The following is a 26,304-nucleotide window of genomic DNA, read 5'->3' as shown; positions in this document are numbered from 1 at the left end:
AGAGGCTTTAAAGTGGAATATTCAGCGTAATGATGTGATGATGACTGATGATTTTGCGACAAACCCCAGCTTCAATTTAAAGTTTTTGCTAACACATTTGTTAGCAAATTACTTTATAAGGGCACATAAGAGCTTTAAAATTGAAGAATGGGAGGTTTAATGGTTTATTTTATCTCACAGAATGAAACGTGAAACTTTCTTAAGCTTTTCTAAACCACAGCCCCATTCAAATCGTAATCACTTTCAGCCGGGGGAATCAAAAATGCTAACTCACTTCTGGGTTTTAGCACTCAAAACCGGACCGCTCAATTTCAATGTCCGGTCCTGTGTAATGTGTGCCCTTACCATTAGGTGGCTATAGTCCTGTCAGGCTATATCTTTGTACGCAGCACAAGCTAACTTTCATTGGATTGCCAACATTAATCACATGTTTGGAAGAAAAAGTGCAGCATTGTGAAATTTTTCCAAGTTTAGAAATGTAGCCCAGTGTATAGCCTAGATAGCCCAAAGCTAACTTTTCAAAATTGCATGCAGTCTGACAACACAATGCACCAATGTCTGAATTTTCAGCACAATACAATATGAAGCATCGTATCTAATGCAATTGAACCTTAGTTCCAAGCTGTTGTATCTGCTCTGTTGTCTAACAGGGAACATTCCAGTAAGGTTCGTGTTGGCCTCCACAACAACAACCTGCTCCTGAGAAGCTGCACCATCCGCAACACTGAGACTGTTGTAGGCATTGTGGTCTATGCTGGTAAGAGCCCAAAGTCCAACAAATATCACTCACAACTTTTACATCAGCCCCATGACTCCTTGCTGCATTTTGAGGTGCTTTCTGCTTCAAGATTACAATGACATATTTGACGTTTTTTTTTTTTTTTTTTTATCTCATGGTAGAATGCTGATTTCAGATCAGTAACCAGCATCGCAATGGCCATCTCATTTGTTATGATATGGAAGGCGAAAACTGATCCTAGTGCAGTCGTCCTGCTCAAACCTGCTCATTCGATCCGGACCTTGCTCATACATTTTTTAAAGCAAACTTTGCCACAATTGTGTGAAAACTAGGATCAGTAGTTTTCATTTTCAATGATGATTTCTATTTCAGTTTAGGTTAGTTTTCAGAAAGGGTTTGGTACTTTTAGTTTCCAATTTTCACAATTGTCTCTAGATCTCTCTGACATTAGTCAGAGAGATCTGAAATCTGTAAAAATATCTGTTAAAAAGCCCAGTAACGACTGCACTTCCTCCGGAAGCTTAATTGGTTTGGTGTGTGTACTAAACTCATGACGCTCTTCTACAGCTCCATGGTAGAGTCAGTCATCACCTTCTCTATTACTTGGAGTTAAACTGCCTGATCTGTCTCACATCTTCCGTAAGAGAGCAACTTCTAAGGCTCGAGATATTTTACAGTGTCCTCTTCATCCTCTGTATGGAGAATTCGAGCTCCTACCCTCTGGACGGAGGTTTAGACTACCAAAGGCCAGGTCTAACAGGTTGAATAATTATTTTATTTCTCAGGCCACCAAACTGTTAAATGCTCATGATGATCTAGCTGATGATTAGTTTCCCATTTAACTACTGGGGGCTGATGATGGTTTTAGCGTTGGGTAAACATACTCTAGGTTTCCTGTTGTCACTTGATGTATTCATGTATTCATGTATTTTATCATGTTTTTTGTATCTGAGTCTGTGTGCCTATGTCTGTGTGTTCTACGTTTTATCTGGCTGCAAGACAAATTTCCCCTCGGGGACAATAAAGTTGAAGTTGAAGTTGAAAAGACTGAAAACAAAATCTGGTGCATTTTATTTAATTTTACCCATTTTGAGACTTGATCTTAGGTTTAGTTCCTTATAAAATCCTTTGTGGCAACAAATCACAGCGTTCATGTGCAAATTAGATCTGTCGCCAACTTTTAGTGAACTTTCCATTACTGCAAGGAAATTGCTGTAGATTTGTCGCAGCTGGCAAACAATGGCAAACGTTTGGCAATGTACTGCAGCTTGATAAGAGTGTAAGCCAGCCCCAGGTCCTTTGTGTCTGCTCTAGTAGAGTACAGTAGAGAGAGTTCAGGAGAAACCAGTCAGGTGAGTGGGAGGAGGCGTCCGCCCCCACCACCACCACAAAACTGCATGCAGGTATGGTTACAAGGCTCATGTGTGGCCTTGGACAGAGATCAGCCTCTTAGCTGGGGGTAGATGAAAACCTCGGCTGAAGAGGATACTGTATAAACATTGCACTACTTCTTCCAGCATGCCATTCTCTCTGACCTGCATTTTTAGGATAAATCTCCAAATCTTTTGAAAGAAACACTTGATATGAAGAGAGAATCCCTGGTTGATGGGGAAGAGGCCCGCTTGGGAATTCCACTGACTGTGATTCTGGGTTGGAATGTGCTGTCACCTGAGTTTTCGTCCGAGTTGCTTAAGTTAACTAGTTTAAAAATTCATCGAGATTACTCAAATGGTTTCCGAAATTCCAGATTGTTTGCTCTTTGTGCTTGCTCAGGCTTCCCATGCGTCCTGGAGAGCCTAGCAATTTAAAAAGTGTTTTTTTCCCCTTTTCTTGTCAAGTCCTTCCTCTCAAAATCAGTGGGGAGCTTTCAACTGGTCCCACTCACTACTAATGACCTTCTAAATCCACAGCTATAAAATGCATTTAGATCTTAGAAAGCATATCATATGTCACCACATGACTTATTTTTTCTGCACTTTTGGGAGCCTGAGATGATAAATAATGTCCTAGTTAATCATCCCTGAAATAGGATGCCTTGTTTTTGAAGGCTCTCATGCCAAAATGCTATTTATTCATTTTGGAATAAGGCTGTTTCCTTTATTTTCATTGCTCAGTATTTCTTACATATGGATGCTTGTGCTCTGACTATTTTAGAAGCAATGTCTTAAGCTAACCTAAAGCTTTAATAAAACTCAAAGAGAGAGAGATTTCTTTGTGGAATGAACATTTTTGGTAACATTTTACTTGGAGCCAATTGCCACGCCCAATTAACACATCAGAATGGTATTTTATGCATATGCGCTATTCTTACAGAAATGTACCAAACCTGGGGGGTTTCTTCTTCTACCTCTTGTCTTGTCCAACCCAGGTCATGAGACCAAAGCCATGAAGAACAACAGTGGGCCGCGGTACAAGCGTAGCCAGATGGAGAGGCGTCTCAACGTGGACGTTTTGTGGTGTGTGCTCCTGCTCATCATCATGTGTCTCGTCGGTGCTATAGGTTTGTATCATGACTGCCATCATGTAGTTGCATCTCACAAATGGAGCCGATGGACATTGTAGGGATTTTGAAGACCGATTGAATGCCGATAGCTGATATATTGTGCTGATATTGAATATCTAAGTGTGATCATTTTCATGCCACTAATTGTATAAAATTATAAATTAAATTAAAATTAAATAAAAGTATTCAGTGTTTCCTCCAGAATTTTATTCTTGGCAGGGTTTAACGGCATTTAGACCACTGAACACCAAAACTCCATTGAAACAGGATGATACTACTACTACTGCTACTACTACTTCTATTACTACTACTACTACTACTTCTATTACTACTACTACTACTACTACTACGTCTATTACTACTACTACTACTAGCACTACTACTACTTCTATTACTACTACTTCTATTACTACTACTACTACTACTTCTATTACTACTACTACTACTACTACTACGTCTATTACTACTACTACTACTAGCACTACTACTACTTCTATTACTACTACTTCTATTACTGCTACTACTACTACTACTACTACTACTACTACTACTACTACTACTACTACTACTACTACTACTACTACTACTACTACTAATAATAATAATAATAATAATTGTGCATACTTGTGTGGAATCCTATCAAAATGTCACATTAAGCCCATTTGCATTTTTTATTCACCAACATTTTAAAGGAATGCTGTCTTCATCAGAGTATGATATAAGTTCTGTGTAAGCTCATGCTTTGTTTGTCATGTCTAGATGTGGATAGGTCTTGTTTTTCCACACACCAAAATATCTTCATAGCCATTCAAGAAAGAACCATGAAAAAACAAACTTGTTGTGTTTCAGGCCATGGTCTCTGGATGGCGCAGCTGAAAGATCCAGTCTTCCTGGTGGATGCTGAGACATCTCCTGCCCTGGCCGGCTTCTATGTCTTCTGGACCATGATCATTGTGATGCAGGTAAGACATAAAGATAAAAGCTACACAGCCGGTTAGCCAGAAGCTTCACGTGGCTTAGAGAGACAAAGGGATTCGCGAGATCCAAGTTTTTCTTACTCAGTGTTTAGGAGTATTCAGTTATTGTTTTCAGCAGTACAAAATTTTAGCGGCATGTAGATGATACGATAGCACTTTATTGATCCCCTCTGGGAAATAGAGAGACAATGCAAATAATGCATATAAATGCAAAATAACTAAAAAAAACATTTCAAATTTAATATTAATTTCAAATTTATTTTTGATGGTCAACTCTCACATCAACTGAGCAATTCTCACTTCAATTCTCACTTAAGTGTTTAGTTCTCCAGTGGAAATTCATTCACTTCAGAGAGCATTTTGCTATATCTTTGAATTGCAGATCTATTGTGATGCTACTTGCATTGGATTTGGCCTTCTTGTGTAAATAAATGAGTAAATGAGTAATAGTAATAGTAATAGTAAATGAGTAAATAAATAAATAAATGTGGAACGTCATGCGCTGATACAGTACTGAAATTTTGTCTTATATATATGACTATTTGTTTTCCGCATTAGCGTGTCAGTAGACTGCTCTTTATAGTAGTTTTTTGATATTTAGAAACTTTTCATTTAATAATTTTTGAAAGCATCTTCGCTTTATGGATTTTTTTTTACATTTGCCTAACACTTTTGCACAGTACTGCAGTTGCAAAAGTGATGCAGCCAAAGAACCATTTTCATGCTGTACCATCAAATAGGACTGAATAAGTACAGAATTTGTACTTGTTCTACCTTTCTGTGATGTTTTCACCATGAAAACATTTTACCAGTGAATCAAAGATTGGACCAATTTAGGCGTGTTCGTAGGTGGCACATTGCTCAGATAATAACCTAACTGAAGAAAAACATCAGTTGGCCAATAATCACAACTAAATTTGGACCTACAGGGTTCTTGCGTAGAGCTCTACAAGTAGTTTTCAGGCACATAAACGCATTATGCATAAAGTGTGATCACAGTACCTCTCTCCCTGACAGGTGCTGATCCCCATCTCCTTGTACGTGTCCATTGAGATTGTGAAGCTGGGCCAGATCTACTTCATCCAGAACGACCTGGCCCTGTACAACGAGCAGCTGGACTCCAGCATCCAGTGCCGAGCCCTTAACATCACCGAGGACCTGGGACAGATCCAGTACCTCTTCTCCGATAAGACGGGAACGCTGACAGAAAACAAGATGGTGTTCTGCCGCTGCAGCATCTATGGAATGGAGTATCCCCATGAGGAAAACGGTGAGCCCTGGTTATATCGCCCTCATTAGAATCCTTTGACTTTTATCGCCCTCTATCAACGACCAAGGAATTACAACAACGTCTCTGGCACAGTTTACATTGGTCTATTGACAGCGTTCAGATTTTTACTCCTCATTTATTTGAATGAGCCTGAAAACTGACATTTAACACGTTTGTGAACAGATTCAACAATCCTGCTTTTAAGACAATAATAAATACAAAAATTAGTATTTAAAAATAAAAGTAGATCTGATCTCCCAAACAGGAACAATCTCTCTTAAATGGTATCCCTCCGCTATGTGCTCGTCTATCAATAAAAATGCTATTTGGTGAAATTATGTTCTAAAACGTTGGACCCAGAGTCAGTTGAAAATCACAGCAGCAGGATCTGTTGTTGAATCTGTTCACCAACGTGTTAAATGTCACTTTTCAGTCTATTTTCGTGACTTCATTCAAATGAATGGGAAGTAAAAATCCAAACGCTACAAACTCCAGCTGCATCCGATCTTGGTGATTAGTTTATATTCTGGTTTTCATGGCGGTCAAGTGCCGAATAACCCCCATGTTAAAACTAAGTGGAATATTGCTTTAAGAGAAGTGCTACTTCATTTATTTTCTCTTGCTGTGTGTGGCAGCGCGGAGACTCCAGGTGTACGAGCCCGAGGAAAATGAGGTTGCCGGTCGGTCTTTGACTCTCAAGTCCGGCTGCAGCGCCAAATCTCTGAGCTGTCGCTCCCTTAGCTGCAACCACAGTTCTGTCTCTCTCCACACACTGACCGCTGAGTCAGAGGAAGAAGAGGACGGACTGCCCGGCCACACCCAGCCGAGGACTAGTGCCTTCTGCAGCCGCATGGTCAGTCACACACACACATACCAAAGACACATGATTTGTATTTTGTAGAGATGGGGCGATATATGGAGATTCAAGGCTTTATTTGATGCCATTATCTTGAATTAAAAGAGCTCTTAAATACTATTTCAAAATAAAAGTAGCCTGAAGATAAAAATGGGCATACTTGTCAGGCCTCATTCCTTTATTGGAAATGAATGGAAAGGAACCCTACTGAGCACTAAATGTTGTGTCTATGCTTTAGCTCTCATATACGCCAGGATCTTTTTGGCTATGTATAGGCCAGTTTTAGACCAAGCAGTAAATACATTACTACATATATTACACAATACATAAACAGCTGTAAATATATCTAAAATACGCACCAGAGAAGTCCATATTAGGTTAGTCCATATTAGGGGCTTGGGTTAGCCAACACAGTGTCTTCTTTTAAATCTCTTTTAAAAGCATATTTTTATAAAAAGGCCTTTTTAACATCTTAATGTAATGTGGGGGTTATTTTTCCTGTTTTGCTTAGTATCTTCTTTTAATCTTTTTGTAACATATTTTAAACAAAATGTCTTTTAACATCATGTTGTGTACTGCGTATGTTTTAGTTCCTTTTGCTACTGCTTGCTCTTACCTTTGTTTTACTCCTTTATCTATTATCTGTATCCAATGTTTTACTGTTTTTATTTACATTTTTTTCTTCTCATTTTATTGTAAAGCAGCTTGTAACCTTGTTAAGAAAGGTGCTATATAAACTTTCACTTTTAAACCCTATATAGCCTCATTTTAGCCTAGACATTTATAACCATTTAGACGTCTAACAGCTAATCAACGAAAAATCACGCAGTGGGACAGAAGAGAAAAGTAGCAGAGAAAACTCTGTCTGCACCTCAGCCCTGAGCCCTCCTCCATCCTCTGTGAACTCCACCCTGCTACCCGTCCAACAGCCTGAAATTTGATCAGCCTACACTGAAAACTTACAAGGCAAAACGGATAGTTTGTAGTGCAAAACTGGGTAACACTTTAGATTAGGGAACACATATTAACTATTAACTATGGGTTTTCCCTCAATAGTTGAATAGTTTCTCTCAATAATATGTGATACTAGCACCTTATAAGCCCCAAACTGAGCAAAGCAGACTAAAAGCCTGATTCATGTGGAACAACTTCCTCACTGACTGCTATAAGCACTAATTAGGAGGCTGTTGAGGGAAAATGGACTATACTTGTAGAATATGATAGTGCAGATTAAGGTGCTAATAAGTGGTTTGTAATGACTAATAATGAACCAATACACTACTAATATGCATGTTAATAAGCAACTTATTAATAGTTAATATGTGTTCCCTAATCTAAAGTGTTACCCAAAACTGTTGTTGAAACATGATTTTCATCTTATGAAATGTCCTCCCTACAGGCCATTTGAGACAGAAGTGGGGGCGTAGCGCAATGTTTTTCATGCTTGCTGTGAAGCGACAGTGCAAACCACATCCTTGTGTAACTTGTAAACATCAGTATTTTTTCCTGCTGCACAGTCTGTATAGGAGACTTGACATTTTCCTGACTTTAAGCTAGAGATGCACCGATACCGATACCAGCATCGGTATCAGTGCATCCCTAGATGAAAGTCAGGAAAATTTCACCAGGCTAAAATGGAATATTACACATCAGAGATTTTACCCAAGGCTAAAGTCTGATACCCAAAGCCATGAGTAACATGTAAGAAATAAAAGCAAACTGTCTTGATTTTATGCATTTGTGGCACATAGAAGCCTGTATTTTTCAAATGGTGGGAAAAACAAGGATTTTATCTCGATAATTTTGTCCATTGACCCTAAACTAAGGAAGTAAGCCTGCACTGTTCAGTAAAAGTAATGGATCACATCGGTACTCGGTATCGGCCGATACTTCGATTTTCGTCCTCAGAATCGGTATCGGCATTGAAAAGTCCCCCCCCTCCCCCCTCCCTCTCTCTTTAGGCTAAGGAGGTGGTTCCAGACCCCGAGTTGGTGAGGAAGTTGAACTGCCTGGCTTCTCCTGTCCTGCCTCTGAGCGACGGCTCCTCCGGGACTCCGTCCAGCCTGGAGCTCACTTATATCGCCGACTTCTTCCTGGCCCTGGCCATCTGCAACAGCGTAGTGGTCTCCTCACCCAGCCAGCCTCGACATGTGGTGGGTAGCTGACATCCATGAGCCATGAGGAATTCACAGCTGTCGGATCAAATTTTCAGTTTGAACTCCCAAATTAAATTTGTAGTATGATGTCTGCTGTCGAAACATTGCCGCCCTACTACTGGCTTAATTTACATTGTTGTTTATTGGACTGGAGACATCTTTTTGACTGTGGAATTTGTTGACTGAAGTTTCCATGCAAGGACTGACCAACCCTAACCCAGTCAAACATGTTTTACAAAAAGTAAATCAAAATGGATTATAATAAAATTCCATTCTGTGACACTCATGTGGCTATTATGGCATTAAAATTGGAGGACTAGTAGTTATAGCCAATACCAACCAGATATTTTATAGTAGGGCTGAAAGATATTGACAAAAATGTAGTTTTTTAGAACTTGAAAATTTTATAAAGAAAAGTGATTTTGATAAAAAAAACAAAAAATAAAAACAATTAGATGTCAGTGTGCAGGATTTACTGAGTTTGAGTATGAGGAAAGGTTTTGATTAATGGACCAAAAATTTAAAACAGCTCTAAAACATCTTGTTCCAAAATCCAGCTTGGACAAAACTCTCTTAAGCAATTAATTGCTTAATTACAGAAGTTCATATTGCGATTTCTATTTTTTAAATTTTTTTTATTAATTGTTCAGCTCTAGTTTATAGCTATCCAATTGGTCAGCCACAATATAAGGTGGGTCAGTGTTAATATCTTTGGATCCTTGTAAATGGAGTAATGGAGAGATCATGTTACACTAGAAAAAGGGCTTGCTTTTTTTTCAATATACTGGCTTCTCTTTTTCTGTAAACTGGAGCTTTAACAAATGAAGTACACAACAGAGTGGGGTAGATAGCCACGCATGATAAAGCACAGTTCCTCATGTCACAGAGCCGGTTTGACAGGTTTCTTAGTTACTTCTACTGAAGGCATTAAGGCATCATGTATCATCAATTTGCATACTGCTGTTTAAAGCGGTGAGGTGTCAGGATTTACATCAACAATTGTTTTAAATGTCTGCAATCTTTCTGTTCTTTCTCTATTCCTCTGCGCTGGATGTTTGCAGGTGCCTGAGGCCCGAACACCTCTCAAATCCCTCGAGGACATCAAACTGATGTTCCAGCGCTTCAGCTTCTCCCCCTTCTCGGCCCTCTCCACCCTTTCCCCTCCCCAGACCAAAGATAGCCCCCGCAGCTTCACCAGCAGGCTCTTTGCCCGGGGTAAGGCAGGTTCCTTCACCCCCGCTGCAATCCCCACCACCACCAAGGATGGGGCAGATCCAGGACAAGAAGCAGACCTGGAAGCCTCCAACCTAAGGCATAAACTGGACTCACCTGGGTCCGCCAGAGTGGAGGGAGGGGATAGGGGGAACCGCAAGGTAGAGGACAGGGAGACAGAGGATGAGGATAAAATGGCAAGCCTGGGCGGGGCCACGGAGGGTCTGGAAGACTTGACCAGAGAGCTTGACGCTGACAGCAATGCCGATGACGAACTGGTGTATGAGGCAGAGAGTCCGGATGAGGCCGCTCTGGTCCACGCAGCCAGAGCGTACCGCTGCACCTTGCGGGGTCGCTCGGCAGAGAGCCTCCTGGTGGAGCTGCCCGGGATCGGCTGTCTGTCCGTTCGGCTGCTGCACATCCTGCCCTTCGACTCGACCAGGAAGAGGATGTCGGTGGTGGTGCGCCACCCGCTGACAGGACAGGTGGTGGTCTACACCAAAGGAGCTGATTCGGTCATCATGGACCTGGCCGAGGCACCTCAAGGTAACTACCAGAAGGAATATAGAAGAGAAAATAAAGGCATAAAAACCTGGCTTAAACCTGCAATAAGCGATATCAGACCTTATAACCAATCCTGAAACTAATGTGTGCTATGTGGAGATTTCATTGAGACATAATGATATAAACCAATATCCACACAGCAGCAGCTGTGTTGCTGTTTTCACCTCTTTTTTCTAAAGCTTGTTGTCAGATTCCGCTCCGGAATGAAGCTGCTCCCGCTCCATTCAGTAGCTTTTCATTTTTTTTAAACTAGCTTGTCTCCTCCCTTGTTTAAAAGCAGCTCTCACCCCCTCCCATTCCTGAAAAAAATCTCGTAATGACGGAATTGATGAAGCGAGCGAGTAAACTTGTTAAACTAGTAAACTTGCTAACTACCTCTTCACTTGTCATTGTGGGACATGTAACCTTCAGCAGGAGAAAGTTAGACAGGTAACCGGCAAGACTTCTCAGCAGGTACGGTTAGCTTAGCTATTTGCATTTATCCATCCATTTATCCTTCTAGGCTTCTGCAGTGCAGAGACTTTGCTGTGTGTTATTTACAAATGTGTTGCAGTTTCTGTCGCCCTCTAGTGGTCAGAAAAATCGCTTATTGCAGCTTTAAGGTCTAAATTATTGGTTACCAAAAGTTGTCTCTTGAATGATGTTCCCAGAAAGATAAAGGTAAATGTTAACAGAAATGATGTATTTATCATTATCATATGTCCCTCACTTTTCTCCAGGTGCAGAGCAGGCAGAAGAGAGGTACAGTCACATCAGAGGGCAAACCCAGAAACATTTAGATAGCTATGCCAGAGACGGCCTTCGCACGCTCTGCATTGCTAAAAAGGTAATACTTCAAACAGGTAGTCATGAGCTAAAAAGAGTATGGTTTGCTGTCTTTGGCTTGTACAGTGTAGGTATGAGAAAACTGCCTTGTACATTACTGTATTGTAAGTATCATTAACTGTTGAGTAGTAGTCTACTAGTACTATTAGTAGTAGGTGGTTGGGCAATCACACATTTTTCCATGTTTTCCACATTTTCACCACAACGTGCGTGGTTCAAGAAAAGAATAATCATACTCCCACACAGTTGCATGACCAGCTCTCATAGATGTGAATAGTAGATGTGATGTGGCCAGTCCCTGAAAAACTGTGACCAGAGAAAGGTAAACAAATTTTAAAAAAATTATAATTGTGTGCAGCAAAGAAATGGCAAATATTTTCCCCAGACCTAATCACTTCCTGAGGTATAAATTCCCCTTTAGAGAATTCATCACCAGGCTTAGTCACTAATGATGATTAATGTACAGTACTACCACACTAATTTGAGAACCCACTTGGTCTATTGAAACATTTAAATATGCTGTCCAAAGACTGCTCAAAATAATGGGACATACATGTACAGGATTGGAAATGTACACTATTTTCTTACTACTCTGGTGTTTAACTGTCACAGTTCTGACCAATCTTGAAAATCTGTGGTGATGACGATTAATAGCCATTTCCAAAAGATAGATTAGTAGCGAACCCGCCATCACATTTAAACAGATGTATGTGTTGTTGTTATTGCTAATGTTGAGCTGACTGTACCTTTTTGCTGGGAGCAGATTCTGGAGGAGGAGGAGTATGAAGTCTGGCTGAAGAGACAGCTGTTTGCTGAGACCAGCATAGAGAACAGAGAGGAGCTACTGATGGAGTCAGCACATAGACTGGAGACCAACCTCACTCTGCTGGGTAAGAGAACGGCCTCATCCACTTCACTGGAGATTCTAGACAGTTACGGTCTAACAGAATTGTGCTGGAGAACAAACACAAATCGCAGCTGTGAGCATCGCCAGTAACATAGAGGTCAGAGGTGGGGACTTGAGTCACATGACTTGGACTCGAGTCACATGACTTGGACTCGAGTCACATGACTTGGACTCGAGTCACAATTTTAATTGCTTGAGACTTGACTTGATGCATGAAGAGAAGACTTGAGACTTGACTTGACTTGGGTTCTGGTGACTTGGGACTTGACTTTGACTTTGACTAAAGTCTTGACAAAAGATCTTGAATTGAATTGAAATTGAAAGTGATGAGATTTGTTCCAGCAGACGACTGAATTTAAATTCTGTTTTCTGAATTTGTATGGAATGATTGAATTTATTGAAGTTGAAACTGATTATAGAAATCAAACTCATGATGCTCTTACCAAATTTGTATCCTATTAAAACCATATTGCATTGAAAAGTCCTAGATATTTAGTTTTCTTAAAGTTGGTGTTCTACATTTAGACTTGAGACTTGACATTAATGACACGGACCTGACTTGGTAATCTACCTGTAGACTTGGGACTTGACTTGAGACTTGTTCCTCAAGACTTGAGACTGACTTGGGACTAGGAGCTTTACCAGAGATACTCTAAAATGGAGAGGAGATTCACCACTCTTTCATTGTTACCGCTTGATCATGAGCGCCCCCTGGTACTGTCAGTGTAAATGAGTAAAAAATGAGGCTACATAGCAGTGGCATTTAGAGGGCAGAGAGCATGGAAGCCATGTCAATAAGTGATGTAATAGTGATGTATTTTATTATTATATGTTACTGTTTGCCTGCTGTGGAAATAATTAGTAGGCTATTATTGTATGTTTCTGTTTTCTCTGTTTGTTTAACTTTTAGTTTACGTATCGTAGTAAAAAAGGCCATATCTCTAATAATACTTTGTTCTGCATGTGTCCATATTGTGAGGCGCTGGGTGTGGTGTGGACTGTGGGTCGCTTGTAATGGGCCAGTCTGTGTCAAAAGTTCAGGGCCATTTTGTTTATCCCAGTCTGCCCCTGACTGGAAAGGGAAGTTGTCCTCATTGCCCTGGCCTTGTTTCTTCTTGAACCTGGAGAAAGTTCCTTTTTTACTGCAAGGTCTGTAAATCATGAGGTTGAGTCATGATTTTGTAGAAGTAAGGAGCTTGTATGATCAGCATACTTTGGTGATCTAAAAAAAATGTAAGTGTTGGACTCATGGTCATTAAACCTCCATGCAGTTGTCAATAAATCTTGGTTTGCAGATATGAAATAGGACCTTATTGCTGGGGGCTGCTGGTAGTCAATATGAGATTTGAGGAATTTGTAAAATACAACTCTCTGGTATTTCTAATCAAGATTTATTTTTTGCTGCAGTTTTGCCCCCCTTGGCTTGACCTGATCACATCCATGATGTTATGATCACTTGATTAAATCAGTAGTGTTACTTCATGTTCTTTGTTCCTGTATCTCTGTGTTCAGGTGCTACAGGGATTGTAGACAGACTGCAGGAGGAGGTCCCAGAGACCATCGAAGCTCTGCAAAGGGCTGGCATCAAAGTATGGGTTCTCACTGGGGACAAACAAGAGACAGCCATCAACATCGCCTGCGCCTGCAAACTTTTCCGACCCAATGACCAGTTTCTGACTGCCAACTGTGGAAGCAAGGCAAGTGATTAAAGGATGGAAGGTTTGTTTTTGTTTTTTTTAAGTTTGTGCCAGTGGTTGAGGTTGCCCCTCTCCTTTCCATTATTCATGGGTTTGTCTGCACACAGTCAGCATAGATGGAGATATCGGGGTTTGTTTTCCTCCATTCAGAAGAAGCCATTTGCTGTCATTCATTCTTGTACAGTATAAAAAACAACTTCCACTGAGCGAGATAATCCATCACAGTAAACATGAAGCCTTCATTTGTTTTGGTCAAACTTTCTGTTTTCTTTTTTCATTGTGCTGAATTGAGTGTTTTCACATCACCTGACACCCACAGGAAGAAATGGAAGTCTCCTCCAGATGTCGCTGGTTTATTATTATTAAACTCGTTTTTTTGTTTTTTTTGTCAGGATGCATGTGAGGCTTTGCTTCAGGAGCTCAGACTGGAAGTGGAGCGCAGTGGGGAGAGTTTGACTGAACCATCAGCAGGAGGGAGGGGCGGGGAAACTTCGTCAGGCACAGCGGCAGGTTTCATTCTGGTGATTGACGGCCGGACGCTGGACTGGGCCCTGCAGGAGGAACTGAAGGGGGACTTTCTGGAGCTGAGCCGGCACTGCAAGGCGGTCATCTGCTGCCGGTCAACCCCGCTGCAGAAGAGTCAGGTGGTTCGGCTGGTCCGGGACCAGCTCAGCGTCATGACCCTGGCCATAGGTAAGGAGAAAAGATCAAAAAGATTTCTAAGCTTCTAAGATTTCTAAGCATTTTATCCGAAGGGAATATTTGTCTGTTCGCGTTGTCCCGTAAATCTGAGCATTTCATTTCCTCTATCAAAAGGAAAGCAAGCCAGTCTGTTTGGCAATTGTTGTAGTATTTTGCAAACAGCGAGTGAGATTTGCCACATACTACAAAAAGTGGCAGAATGTTTAGACAATCTTGGGAAACTAATTGAAATTGAAATCTGTTTGCGATACTTTGCTTGATGACTTACCTGACACTACCTGAACTGTCCTTTTGTGGTAAACCCACCCATCTGGTACTCCGAGAAGAATAAAACAACTGCTAAAAATGTGTTGGACATACTATTTCACCTAGGTGTAGTTGAACCCATGGAGGACAGTGGTATAGCTGCATTTGTTTGTGGGCTTTGGCTGAAACAGTGTTCCTCATTTGGACGTCCATTCTCCCTCTAGGTGATGGAGCCAACGATGTCAGCATGATCCAGGTGGCTGATGTGGGCATTGGGATATCTGGTCAGGAGGGCATGCAGGTAATGGCCACTAGCAACAGACTCAGCCAACACTTGACAAAACAGCTAGATTTTTGTAAATCACATGTAGGCGGCTTTTGCTGGTATGTGTCTTGGTATTTCTTCTGACACAAGTAAAACAGTCAAAGAGCCAGGATTCATTAAAGAGTAACTAAACCCCAAACCCAAATCTGTGGTGAAGCCTGGTGAAACTGGTGAAAACTGGTGAAAAGTAGGGTACTGAATTGACCATCTGCTATTGGCTGATCTTTGGTGCCAGGTGATGTCACCAGGTGTACAACAGGTGGTGACATCACCTTACTCTTTAACCACTAACCCTAAAAGTCAAATCCAGTCCAATTTTTACTCTAGTGATGTCAGTTTTTCTTAGGTTGGAAAAAATGAAAGATTTTCTCCAACATGCAGCTTGCTTTGTAGGCTAGGGATTATGCACAGCATCAATGTGTGTAGGTAAACTCTTTGAAAGTACTTTGACTATGACTTTGAAAAAATACCCAGCTTCTTGCAATTTAGAAATATTGCAGTTTCAATATTTTTTTTATTTATCATGCAGCCTTAGCTGGTAAAACGTACCTTTGGTGCGTTCACACTATTCTGCTTTTTTCAAACTGCCAGTGTCATCTTTACATTAAAGTCAAGGGGAAGCAGCCACAAGGTGGATGGAAAGTGGACGCTTTGGGAAGGTGCTGTGCCTGGCATGTTTTCATGCAGAGTAGAGCACTCTCTGAAGTTGAAAACAGTTCAACTTTTTAGAGGGGATCACATGACCTGGAGCGCTGACTAATCACAATAAAAGGGGTTTCACACTGTGTAGGCGGCTGACAGTTTACAAAGACAAAAGCCAGAATGAAATTGGAGAAGAAAATTGGTAGTAGCTGTTACTACGATCATGAAGAGTCAGTATAGAGCACATTGGCTGTGTTGGTAGAGGTTTTGTTAAAGGATAAGTTTGATAATTTTGGACCTACATATAATTTGTCTCTTACATACCTGTAGTACTTGGACCCGCAGAGAATATTGGCTCCAGAGTCAGCTGTCTGTTGAAACAGCGAGCGTTGCCTCTTGCTGCTAACAATGAGTTCAAATGGGGTTTGTTAAAATATCTCCACAAAAGCCATTTGTAGGCTCCACAGGGGAGTTGAGAGTAAACATGACACAATTCTGCCATTACACAACTTTCACTAATCAGGAACATGGATCTACTTTTCTCTGCTGCAGCACAGACTGCTGTGGGGTGAAAGAGTGTTACTGGCGGAGTGATCTAGTTTTGTGGACAGTCAGATTGTAAACAGTAGTTTGGTAGAAGACGATCCACTGAGTGGAAAGTCTTCTGCGTTGGTTGCCATATTGTTTTCACAGACTGGCTTTTTTGGAGATATTTTCACAAACCCCATTTGGATTCATTGTTAGCAGCAAGAGGCCTAGCAATGGAACTCACCGTTTCAGTTGACAGCTGACTCTGGAGTTACTATTGTCTACGGGTCCAAGTACTACAGGTATATAAGCGTCAAATTATACTGTATTGGTATATAGTAGTGATTTTCTGTTGTTTTGCATCTTTCCCCAGGCTGTGATGTCCAGTGACTTTGCTATCTCCAGGTTTAAACACCTACGGAAGCTGCTGCTCGTCCACGGCCACTGGTGCTACTCTCGTCTGGCCAACATGATCCTCTACTTCTTCTACAAGAACGTGGTGAGAATTCCTCACAAACACATACTGTATGTGCTGTCTTTCTCTCTCACTCTCTGTTTATGTCACTCTCTCTTTGTCTCTCTGTTTTGGTTACTGCCTCTCACTGAGTTGGCAGTCTCACTGATTGCTAACAGGTTTTTATAGCTAGTACAAGTCAGTGGGGAATCCCAAGTTAATATCATTCTGTTAAAATCCATATATGATAATACATTCTGTAAGCCTTATGAAGAGAAATTCTCCAGTATATGAAAAAAATGTGTGGGGCTAGCTTAAAGCAGCTGGAAGTGTGCTTGCTTTAGTCTGAAAGGTTTAAAATTGGAACAGAAGAAATTTGAAAAATCCCCGATTTACTCATTTGTCATAAATGTTTAGAAGTTTGATTCAAAAAGTAGAATATAAGAAGAATCAAAAAGTTGAATACAAGCAGACCAAAGTAAAGTATAAAATGAAAGATAAATGGAACATCTTTTAGGGGTAGGAGTTGCTAGTGCACAAATCTAGTCTAGTTTATTGATATAGCCCTTTATCACAGTCAAGTCTCAAAGGGGTTTACATACCATCATATACCATAATACATCATACATATACAGTACATACATATACACATCATATACATCCTATACTAGATCATATACATACTTCATATACAGCATTTACTACACTATATACATACTACACGTCATAAATGGGCATTGACTTCAATATAGTAATATAATACACTTCATATTTTATGGCAGCATGTACCTTTAAAAAATATAAACAGTATAAAAGAAACTGAGTTAAAAATACAATGGAAGTCTATTCAGCTAGTGTGAATTGTGACATCATCAGTTGATGCAAATCTGAACAGTCCACCATTCTTATTTTTTATTTTTTTGTCAAAATCTGAATATAAATTATATATCTTCAAAAGTAACTAGTACTAGTAAGAGTATCAAAAAGTTGACTACACCAACATTTTAAAATTGAAAGAGAGTCGCTAGCAGAAATTATGCAGTGGTTAGAGCCCAAAGTTTTGGACATAATAATAATAATAATAATAATAATAATAACTAGAGAAGTACATTTCTTGGTGCTAGCTTTAAGAAATACATTTCTTACATACATACATACATACATTGAAGAAAACCTAATAATTCAAAATCTGAAGGAGGCTAAAACATGGAAATCAAGATATGAAACAGATAATAACCCTCAAGGAAAAAAGAGAAGTAAGAATGATAAGTGTAACATTTCAGGAAATGTAAATTATCAGGAAGTAAGCCTTTAATCAGTGTGACTGGGAAGCGAGAGGAAGGGATGGAATGAGTGATCAGCATGTTTCTCACAGCTCCCACAGTGAAAATAGTACAGTACTGATCAGCTCATCGCTATGCAACTGAACAACTGGAAATTAGTTTGTAGTGCAAGAACTGAATGCAATAAATACAGTAAAAGCCTATGAGCTCCATTCACCACCACCACCAACTCCCAAAGGATTACATTTAGATTACATTTCTGTCTCAAATTACTTTTCAATTACATTTAGATTTCAATTTTGTAGTCAGGTTACTTTCACATTATGTTCCTTTTCCCTTTTTGTAATTAGATTACATTAACATTAGTGCATTAATCACCATGTATGAGACATCATCAACAGAAGCTACTCTGAACATTCCACCATTTGTTTCTATTTGAAAACATAAAGGAACAATCATTAAATATCTTAAAGTATCAAAAAAGTTGAATACATTAGTGATTTGGTAGTAAGTGTTTGAACTGGACTTTGAGAAAAAGTTCATTATGTATTAAGATGCTAAGAATATACTGTATGTATTGCAATCAAGGTATGAGCAATTGGTAATTTAGCACAATGAATATGTTACTAGCATACTCGCTATCTTACTTACTTACTCTCCCACTTTCTCTCTCTGTCGTTGTAGATGTATGTGAACCTGTTGTTCTGGTATCAGTTCTTCTGTGGTTTCTCTGGGAGCGTCATGACCAACTCCTGGGTCCTCATCCTCTTCAACCTGATCTTCACCTCCGTTCCTCCCCTCATCTACGGCGTCCTGGACCGAGACGTGGCTGCGGACACTCTGATGGAGCTGCCTGAGCTCTACCAGGCCGGACACACCGCCAAGGTGGGTGGAAGACACGGGAAATACTGCGCAGTGGAAACGGTTTCAGCAATTCAAGGACACAAACTTGTCTTGATTTAGATTTCCTTGCATATTCACTGTGAGGCGTGAGAAGTACCTGCGAAGACATTGGTCCTCATTTATCAAGGGATGGATATGATGGATGGATTTGTTCGTAGGTCCTTCGTATCCACGTTTACACATGAAAATCGGGATTTATCAAAGTTTTCATACGTACGCAAATTTACACCTGCCTCAGACCATGTGTAAAGTGTGTGTAAAGACCACAGTTCATCTTTTACCTCGAATCCTTCACTTTCATGGATGAAAATGCACAGTCATTAAATAGGGTGCTTTGAAGAAGGACAGGCACAGGTCTGACTTCTTTGCCGATGATGATGTGTGGCTTCTGCGGCTGGGCAACATCTTGGAGCCAGGTTTAAAGTGATGTTGAACTTTGGTAGTGCCCTTGGGTTGTGTAGCTTCGGCGATTCGGCGATTCTCTGTTATCTGCTGCTCCAGTGCTCTGGTAGAGGCGATTGGAGAATTGCGTTTTGTTAAAGTGATGTTGAACTTTGGTAGTTATATCATGGCCAGGAAGCTACACAACCCAAGGTACTACCAAAGTTCAGCATCACTTTAACAAGGCAAACCAGGAAATCAAATGCCATATTGGTGCATATCCAAGTGCTGTCAGGTACTTGAATGTTTGACACATCAAAGAGAGATTGGTGACCGCTCCGGAATTTCCGAAACCTTCCATGAACTGCATACTGCCTGGTGTGCTAGATTCTATCGTTAGACTAGCCCCGGAATATATTGGATTCCCTTACAGCATGCAGGGCCAAATGGCTATTAAACAGGCTTTTTCTAATCTGGCTGGCCCGCCCAATACTATCAGCACAATAGTTTACATTCAAGCTGCATCAACCCACACCTGTGCAGCTAAATGTTGATTTGTTGCCTCGGCAATCTCTTCCAGCGTCTTCGGCATTCGTCTTCTTTGGATGTTCGTTTGTCCCGGCACCAATGCACTCATCTGTTTGCGAGAGGGCACCTGATGTTCCCCGGCCTCATGCCACGGCTTTGATGTTGCTTTTGTTGGTTGTGATGCGTTTTGAAGTATACAGCTTTAAATCAAACGACTTTCGTTTTACCTCTTGCACCGTTCTCGCACAGGATTAAACAGTGTTGACCTGCGGTGTTATCTCCATCCAGATGTCTGCTTTTTGTGGGGCTGTGTACCCACAGTGTACCCACAGTGCTACAGAAGAGTACTTGTTTGTGCTATTCAACTGCACTGAGTATAACCTTAATTTCAGCGTGACTGAAGTTTTTCTTTTTACTTTCTTTGTCGCCATTTTGGTCCAGGCGGAAGATGATGTTTGTGGGTGTTCTCATTTGCCTCATATAGTATTTCTGCGGCGGTGCTATTAACTAAATTCATGGTAATTAAGGGCCTGTGAATGCGCTTCCAATTTACAGTTGATTGGGGTTCATCAACAAACATGTGAATACGATTGAAAAGAGGTGCTTCTGAACGTTTAATGAATGAGGTGAAAGTTTTTAGTTTTTTATAATTTTACACACAAATTTGCAAACTTAATGATAAATGAGGCCCATTATCTGCAAGTCTATCCATTGAAAGTCTGCGTATTCGGGTTCAACTGATACTGATACCAATATTTTTGGGCTCAAGCTGCTGATTTTCAATATTTTTTAATTTGACAATTTTCATGCCAAACATTTCCAAATAATTACAAGTATTCAGTATTCATTGAAACTACTATAACTACTTAATGCTTTAAGATACAGGGTTCATATTAATTGACATAGAAATATTTGCTAATTATTGTATTCATTCACTTAATTAATAACCTGATTAGCCCTAACTGGTTATGTTTAATATATCATGGTGATTATGGCGAGACATTAGGCAGCGCAAGTAATTTCACGTTAAATTGTGAGCAAGAATTGATCCATTGACCTCAGCAGTTTAAAGAAGTGAGCAACATGCATGTGGTTAGTGGTACTAAAAGTCATAAAGGACTGATGAATCCATGCCCATACACACACTCATTCCATTCAGATGAAATGACAGATAAATTCTCATTTCTCTGCAGGTCTACGTTCCCTCCATGTTTTGGCTTACAATCCTGGACGGTTTTTACCAAAGCCTTGTCTGCTTCTTTGTGCCTTACTTTGTAAGTATATCCGTTTCATGTCAAGTTGTTCCATTCCATCAAATGGTTCCCTCCTAGCTGTTTTATTCAGTCGGCCCACTTTACACGTGGTGACCAGTCAAGCTGTTCGTAAGAACTCTGCCCTTCCTTGTTCATTGATTCACATGAAAGGTTTCAAGATTTATCTTTATCTTGCATTTTACTGGCTTAGGGGGGGTGACGTGAACTGTTTTTCCAAAAAGGTAATCCTGTATGACATGAGGCCAGTGTTATGATCAATAATCCTCACCAGATCTGGTTAGGGGAGTGAACGACGCCACATAAGAGGCAGTAACTGATTCTTTAAAGTGCTCATCTGAGCCTATATGAGCTGAAATTACCTAAAGTGACTACAGTATGGCTTCCATGCGTGCTTGTTATGGGAAAGATAGTAATGGATACAGACAAACAGGCAAACTCAAACACAAAGTTCTAGTCCACGCTACTAGAAACATAACGATATCGCTTGCCTCACTGTACCTTTTGTAATGAAGAGCAATGAAGTTACTGAGATCCTGTGTGTTATTGGTGTGTAATAAGCTCTGCTCATGGTATCCCGGTGCCATCCCACTGTAAGACCAAAGTATTTTAACTTCCATTTGTTGTTATTATTCCTGCTATTACTTTTTGGCAGGCATATGCGGGGTCAGACGTTGGGGAACTGTCCTTAGGCTCTCCGATCAACACCTCAGCTCTCCTCATCATCTTGCTGCACCAAGTCATCGAGAGTCGCACTCTGGTCAGTCTCAAGCCAAACAATGCAGATACATACATAGAAACATGTACTAGTGCCATCATAGACGCTATTTACACCTGGTAGTAAAATGTGATCTACTAACAAGAGTGCACCTTCAATGCTGCACCTGATTTACCTGTACCTTTGTGTGTTTTCCAGACGTGGCTGCATGTCCTGGTGTTGCTGGGGAGCAGCGCGCTTTACTTCGCCTTCGTCCTCCTCTTCAGTGTCTCGTGTGTGACCTGCAGCCCCCCCACCAACCCCGTGGGGGTGGAAACGCTCCAGATGTCCCAGCCACTGTTCTACATGGTGTGTGCCCTCGCTACTGTGATGGCACTGTTGCCCAGGTACACACACACGCTCCAACACACATGCGTGAACACATATACAAGCATATGCATACACGCCTATAGTGTGCGTATAGTTCTTTAGACATTGTGGAGGTATGTCAGGTGATGCAGCAGTGCAAAACATACAGTAAAGGGGTGAAATTGCTGTTTTACTGTCTTGACAAATCCTGATACTGATCCTTGACAAACCGCAGACCTATTTGACTGATTCACACACACATCCTGTATGTTCCCGGCTTTAGGGTTTTGTATCGGGCGCTGCACAACACCATGCATCCCTCCGATGTGCTGAAAGCAGCTCAGATGGACAAACTGGATCCAGAGAGATACCGCAGGAGGATGCAACACTGGAACCAGACCCACTGCCGAACCAAAAGGCTTCCCGTGTGTGTGGACAACCCCGGCCTGGAGCCCGGCCTGGAGCCAGGCACCGGATCAGTGGTCTCCTGACACCCTGCCTTTCGGTCATGAGGTTGTGTCTTCCCTGGTCAGCAGAGGATATAGACTTGTATCAGCGTATTATCTAGCCGGGGCCAATCTGAAAGACTTGGAGGTTGGGAAAAGACTGCATATGCTGACATGCTGAGAGACATTTTGGGATGTTTCCCTTGGTGCAATGAAAAGTAGTTGATGAGCGCACTACTACACATCCATCCACTGATAGCCACCACTTTAAGAGCGTGCTCATTTTGCTGTTATGTTGGTATAAGTGAATGTCAACCAAAAGCCTTATGGCTAGTGTCGGTGAATTGAATTTGAAATTATGCTGTAAGCTGCTATAAACATCAGCCATGTATTGAATGGTCATAGAAGTTTAATGAAAAAAGTTATTTTCACTTTCTGAATCTTCAGAATGGTTCATGTTTGGTGAAATGGAACACTGAACTCCTAACCCCATTCATAAATGGGAACTGTGAAATGTGGCAAACATTTTTATTATGCAAAATATAGACTCAACGGTGCTATGCATATCATTTTAACATCAATAAATCATCACCGCATTCATTATGAGACGTTAGTATAATTACCATACGCAAATGAGACCATCAGTAAGAGGACTATCAGCCTCTACCTGCCTCTATACTGTATTTTACATTGTGTGCTGCCGGGTAGGATTTGGCGGGAAATCTGCTGGATCGCTTTACGGCACAAAACGGGAAGAGGGCGCTGTTCTTCCAGAGCAAACTGAGCTAAAGTTTTCAGAGTTTCTGGCAGCAGATGGTGGAAGGAGAGAAAGGCCGATGGAAAAATCACTTCCAACATGTTGATCCTCTTCAGGGGGGGGGAGGGCTGACAGGAAGCAACAGGGCTTATGGGAAACGAGGTCTTAATTTGGAGAAACATTCGAACTAGGGCTGCCCCCGACCAAAGATTTTCCTAGTTGACTAGTAGTCGTTAGTTCAAGCCATTAGTCGACTAGTCGTTGCACATTTATGATATTAATTTCATTATTGAATTTTTTATATTTTTTTAAAAACACACCCAAGTCGCGGCTTCTAGCGGTCAGAAACACCGGTAAAATACACTCTGGTTCACCCAAAAAAAACACACAATAGGCGTAGGCTATCAGTCGCTTGCTTTGAGCCCCGCTGCTGCACAGAGCGCTGTTCGCTTGTTTATTCAAAGTTTATTAATATTGAACGTGTGGTGTGTCCAAATTGCACCAAATCCGACACTGCACATCCTTGGGTCCCCAGCAATACACCCGCCAAGTGCAACCCTGGTCTAATAACTTTTTAACGACAAGGCGCAGCTCCCGAATGGAGTTTGAGGGTTTGTTTTTTTCCTGCGACTAACTGACCAATGAAAACTTGGTTGACTAAGACTCTTCTCATCGACTAACGTTTGGTCGACTATTAGGGGGCAGCCCTAATTCGAACTAACAATGCCACTGGTGTGAGATAGAGGCTCCAACATGGTCTCATTTGTTTACAGTAATTATACAGAGGTATCACAATTAATCTGACAGTGATATACTGATGGTTAAAAAACGCTGCACCTAGCCCCTTTAAAACATGTATCCTGCTACACTGAATGCATTCTCTCACTGAATCATATGTTGGAGCTTTAAACTGTTTGAATTTGCACTGCTATGGTATGAACAACATGCTGGTATGCTTGCAATGCTTAGAATGTGTTTACAATCCTTGAGCTGTGGATAGTGCATAGAGATAGATTGGTGACTTATTTGTGGATGGTGTTTCGGAACAAACATTGACATTTTAAGAAAGATGTTACAAGTTTCCTTTTTTTTTTATACCCGTTAAACTGCTTCTCTCTCTGCAATGGTGAAATCAGTGGAGATGGGGCAGTCGCGGTAAATGAATTAATAATCACTGAGTCATATTGACTTGACTTTGGATCAGTCTTTCCAGCCACTGTATATTTATTTGCTGTTCTCTGCTACAGAAGGTGGGAAAAGACCACGTCATCCAGCCTCAGCACCAGCGCCTCCCTCAGCGAAGGGGTGTCATGTTTACGTCTGTACATGGACCACTTCACAAAACCAGCTCTGACACCGGAGACTGTGAAGTTGGATTGTTTCTGGTCACGTGATACTGCTGGCACTCCACAGTGGGTAGTGGCTGTTAGAGGAATTGTTGTTGCGATAAGCATGGCTCCCTTTGAATGCATTATTTGCTGGAAAATCTGAATCTACTTGACCAGGAGCTAACACTGAAATATTATTCTTACACCCTTAAGCTGATGATACACAGGCAAAGTTTTAGGGCAAATTTGGGGCAAAATTGCCAGCAATGGGCAAAGAGGGCAATGCTAACTGACAAATCTGACAGTTGGAGTGAAAATGGATGAAATAACATTCTGCTGCCATCACTGTGATCTTCGCCCCTCATTTCTACTGAATATGTAATAATTTAATCATTTTATCAAGGTTATCCACTGCAATTTCATGAGTATTATAGCTAGCTACAGCTAGGTAGCTACAGCTAGCTAGCTTGCAAGATTAAATGTTCTATAAAAAGAATCACAACACATTATTCCCTAGCTGTTTTTACTATTTATTAGCAGTTGGACCATTTGAAAATATTTCAGGCTGAGGACAGGTCACCTGACCAATTTTCTTGTCTCTGATTGGTTGATGTTGAAACATTGCCAACAAAGCTTGCTCTCTGATCAAACTTGGCTCGATTTCAAACTGCTAAATTGTTTTCAGTGAGAAAATTTTGCCCCATGTCAATTTTTATACACATACACGGATTTAAAGACTTTGGGTGCAGTCGCAGTCAAGATGAGAATGATATATTATTATTTTTTTAATAATTCAATTGAAGTTTTATTGAATTTATCACCTTAATTTCCAAATATTTGTACTGTATCAGACTTTGTAATAAATACACTGTTGTTCAAGCATTCTGTAGTCTGCACCAGCTGAAAACTACAATTAAACATAAGGCAACTTGTTTAACTTGTAATGTGATACCCAGCCCTATCCCACCACATTTAAAGGATGTGCTTTTCAACAAAGTGACCATTGCAAGTAAACTAATTTTTACAGGACAATTTTCAGCCTGAGGAATTCTACGTAACGGCATGCAGAACCATACCTGTACCTGTCCACTCTGGACGCAGACATTAAAGTCACAATGAAACTGCATTTTGAGTGCATCTTGCTAACTTAATGTGATGTATTTCCTGTTGAAACAGGGTGTTGGGGCGGACATAATGCAGGGAGGGATCATTCAAAAGTGTAAACCAATGGGATAACAGTTAGGGAGAGAAAGGCAGTTTAATTTGATGGGAGGGGACTGATGATTTTATTGGTTGGAATTTTTATGTATTTTTTATTTTTTTATTTACTTGATTTAACATTTAGATTTTTACTTTTAAATTTTTAACTGATCCTGAATTTCACTCAAGCCAACATATTTGTCGAGGAAATTAAATTATTACTTTTACTTGAGTAACTTGATGAGAAAAATTAAAAATGTTCCCAAATTTACTACCGCTTACAAAAAAAATATAAATAATATAATATATTACCTGTTTACCTGTTAGTCTTTTTTAACTGTGGGAATGGTTTCTGTGTAGCACAACAAAGCTTCCAAATCACTTAAAGTCAAGAATAACTATTTTACTAGTAAAACATATTGACTTTGAAAAAGACTCATTTAAAAAAAAAAAAAAGCAGCATTTCTCTAAAAATGAACTCAAATATAGTGGAGTAACTGTATACTTTCCACATCATTTTAAACCACTAAGATTTTGC

At 40.5% G+C, this 26,304-nt stretch overlaps 1 protein-coding gene across 1 annotated transcript in view; it reads left to right on the top strand.

Annotated features, from left to right (window-relative positions):
- atp10d (ATPase phospholipid transporting 10D) overlaps positions 1-25,857 on the top strand; it is a 52,198-nt gene extending 26,341 nt beyond the window's left edge. The window contains exons 6-23 of the mRNA XM_078289665.1: positions 651-757; positions 3,108-3,239; positions 4,092-4,204; positions 5,237-5,489; positions 6,125-6,342; positions 8,307-8,498; positions 9,563-10,259; positions 10,997-11,103; positions 11,866-11,992; positions 13,522-13,706; positions 14,099-14,399; positions 14,879-14,955; positions 16,523-16,648; positions 18,571-18,771; positions 20,892-20,972; positions 21,625-21,729; positions 21,886-22,073; positions 22,319-25,857. Coding sequence (XP_078145791.1) covers positions 651-757; positions 3,108-3,239; positions 4,092-4,204; positions 5,237-5,489; positions 6,125-6,342; positions 8,307-8,498; positions 9,563-10,259; positions 10,997-11,103; positions 11,866-11,992; positions 13,522-13,706; positions 14,099-14,399; positions 14,879-14,955; positions 16,523-16,648; positions 18,571-18,771; positions 20,892-20,972; positions 21,625-21,729; positions 21,886-22,073; positions 22,319-22,526 — 3,418 coding nt within the window. The 3' untranslated portion in view covers positions 22,527-25,857. The remainder of the gene's footprint in view (positions 1-650; positions 758-3,107; positions 3,240-4,091; positions 4,205-5,236; positions 5,490-6,124; positions 6,343-8,306; positions 8,499-9,562; positions 10,260-10,996; positions 11,104-11,865; positions 11,993-13,521; positions 13,707-14,098; positions 14,400-14,878; positions 14,956-16,522; positions 16,649-18,570; positions 18,772-20,891; positions 20,973-21,624; positions 21,730-21,885; positions 22,074-22,318) is intronic.
- The last annotated feature ends 447 nt before the right edge of the window (positions 25,858-26,304 follow it).

This window comes from Centroberyx gerrardi, chromosome 17 (genome assembly GCF_048128805.1).
Source record: "Centroberyx gerrardi isolate f3 chromosome 17, fCenGer3.hap1.cur.20231027, whole genome shotgun sequence".
Lineage (NCBI taxonomy): Eukaryota > Metazoa > Chordata > Actinopteri > Beryciformes > Berycidae > Centroberyx > Centroberyx gerrardi.
The sequence above is the reverse complement of the archived record's forward strand: the minus strand, read 5'-3'. Positions and strand labels throughout refer to the sequence as shown.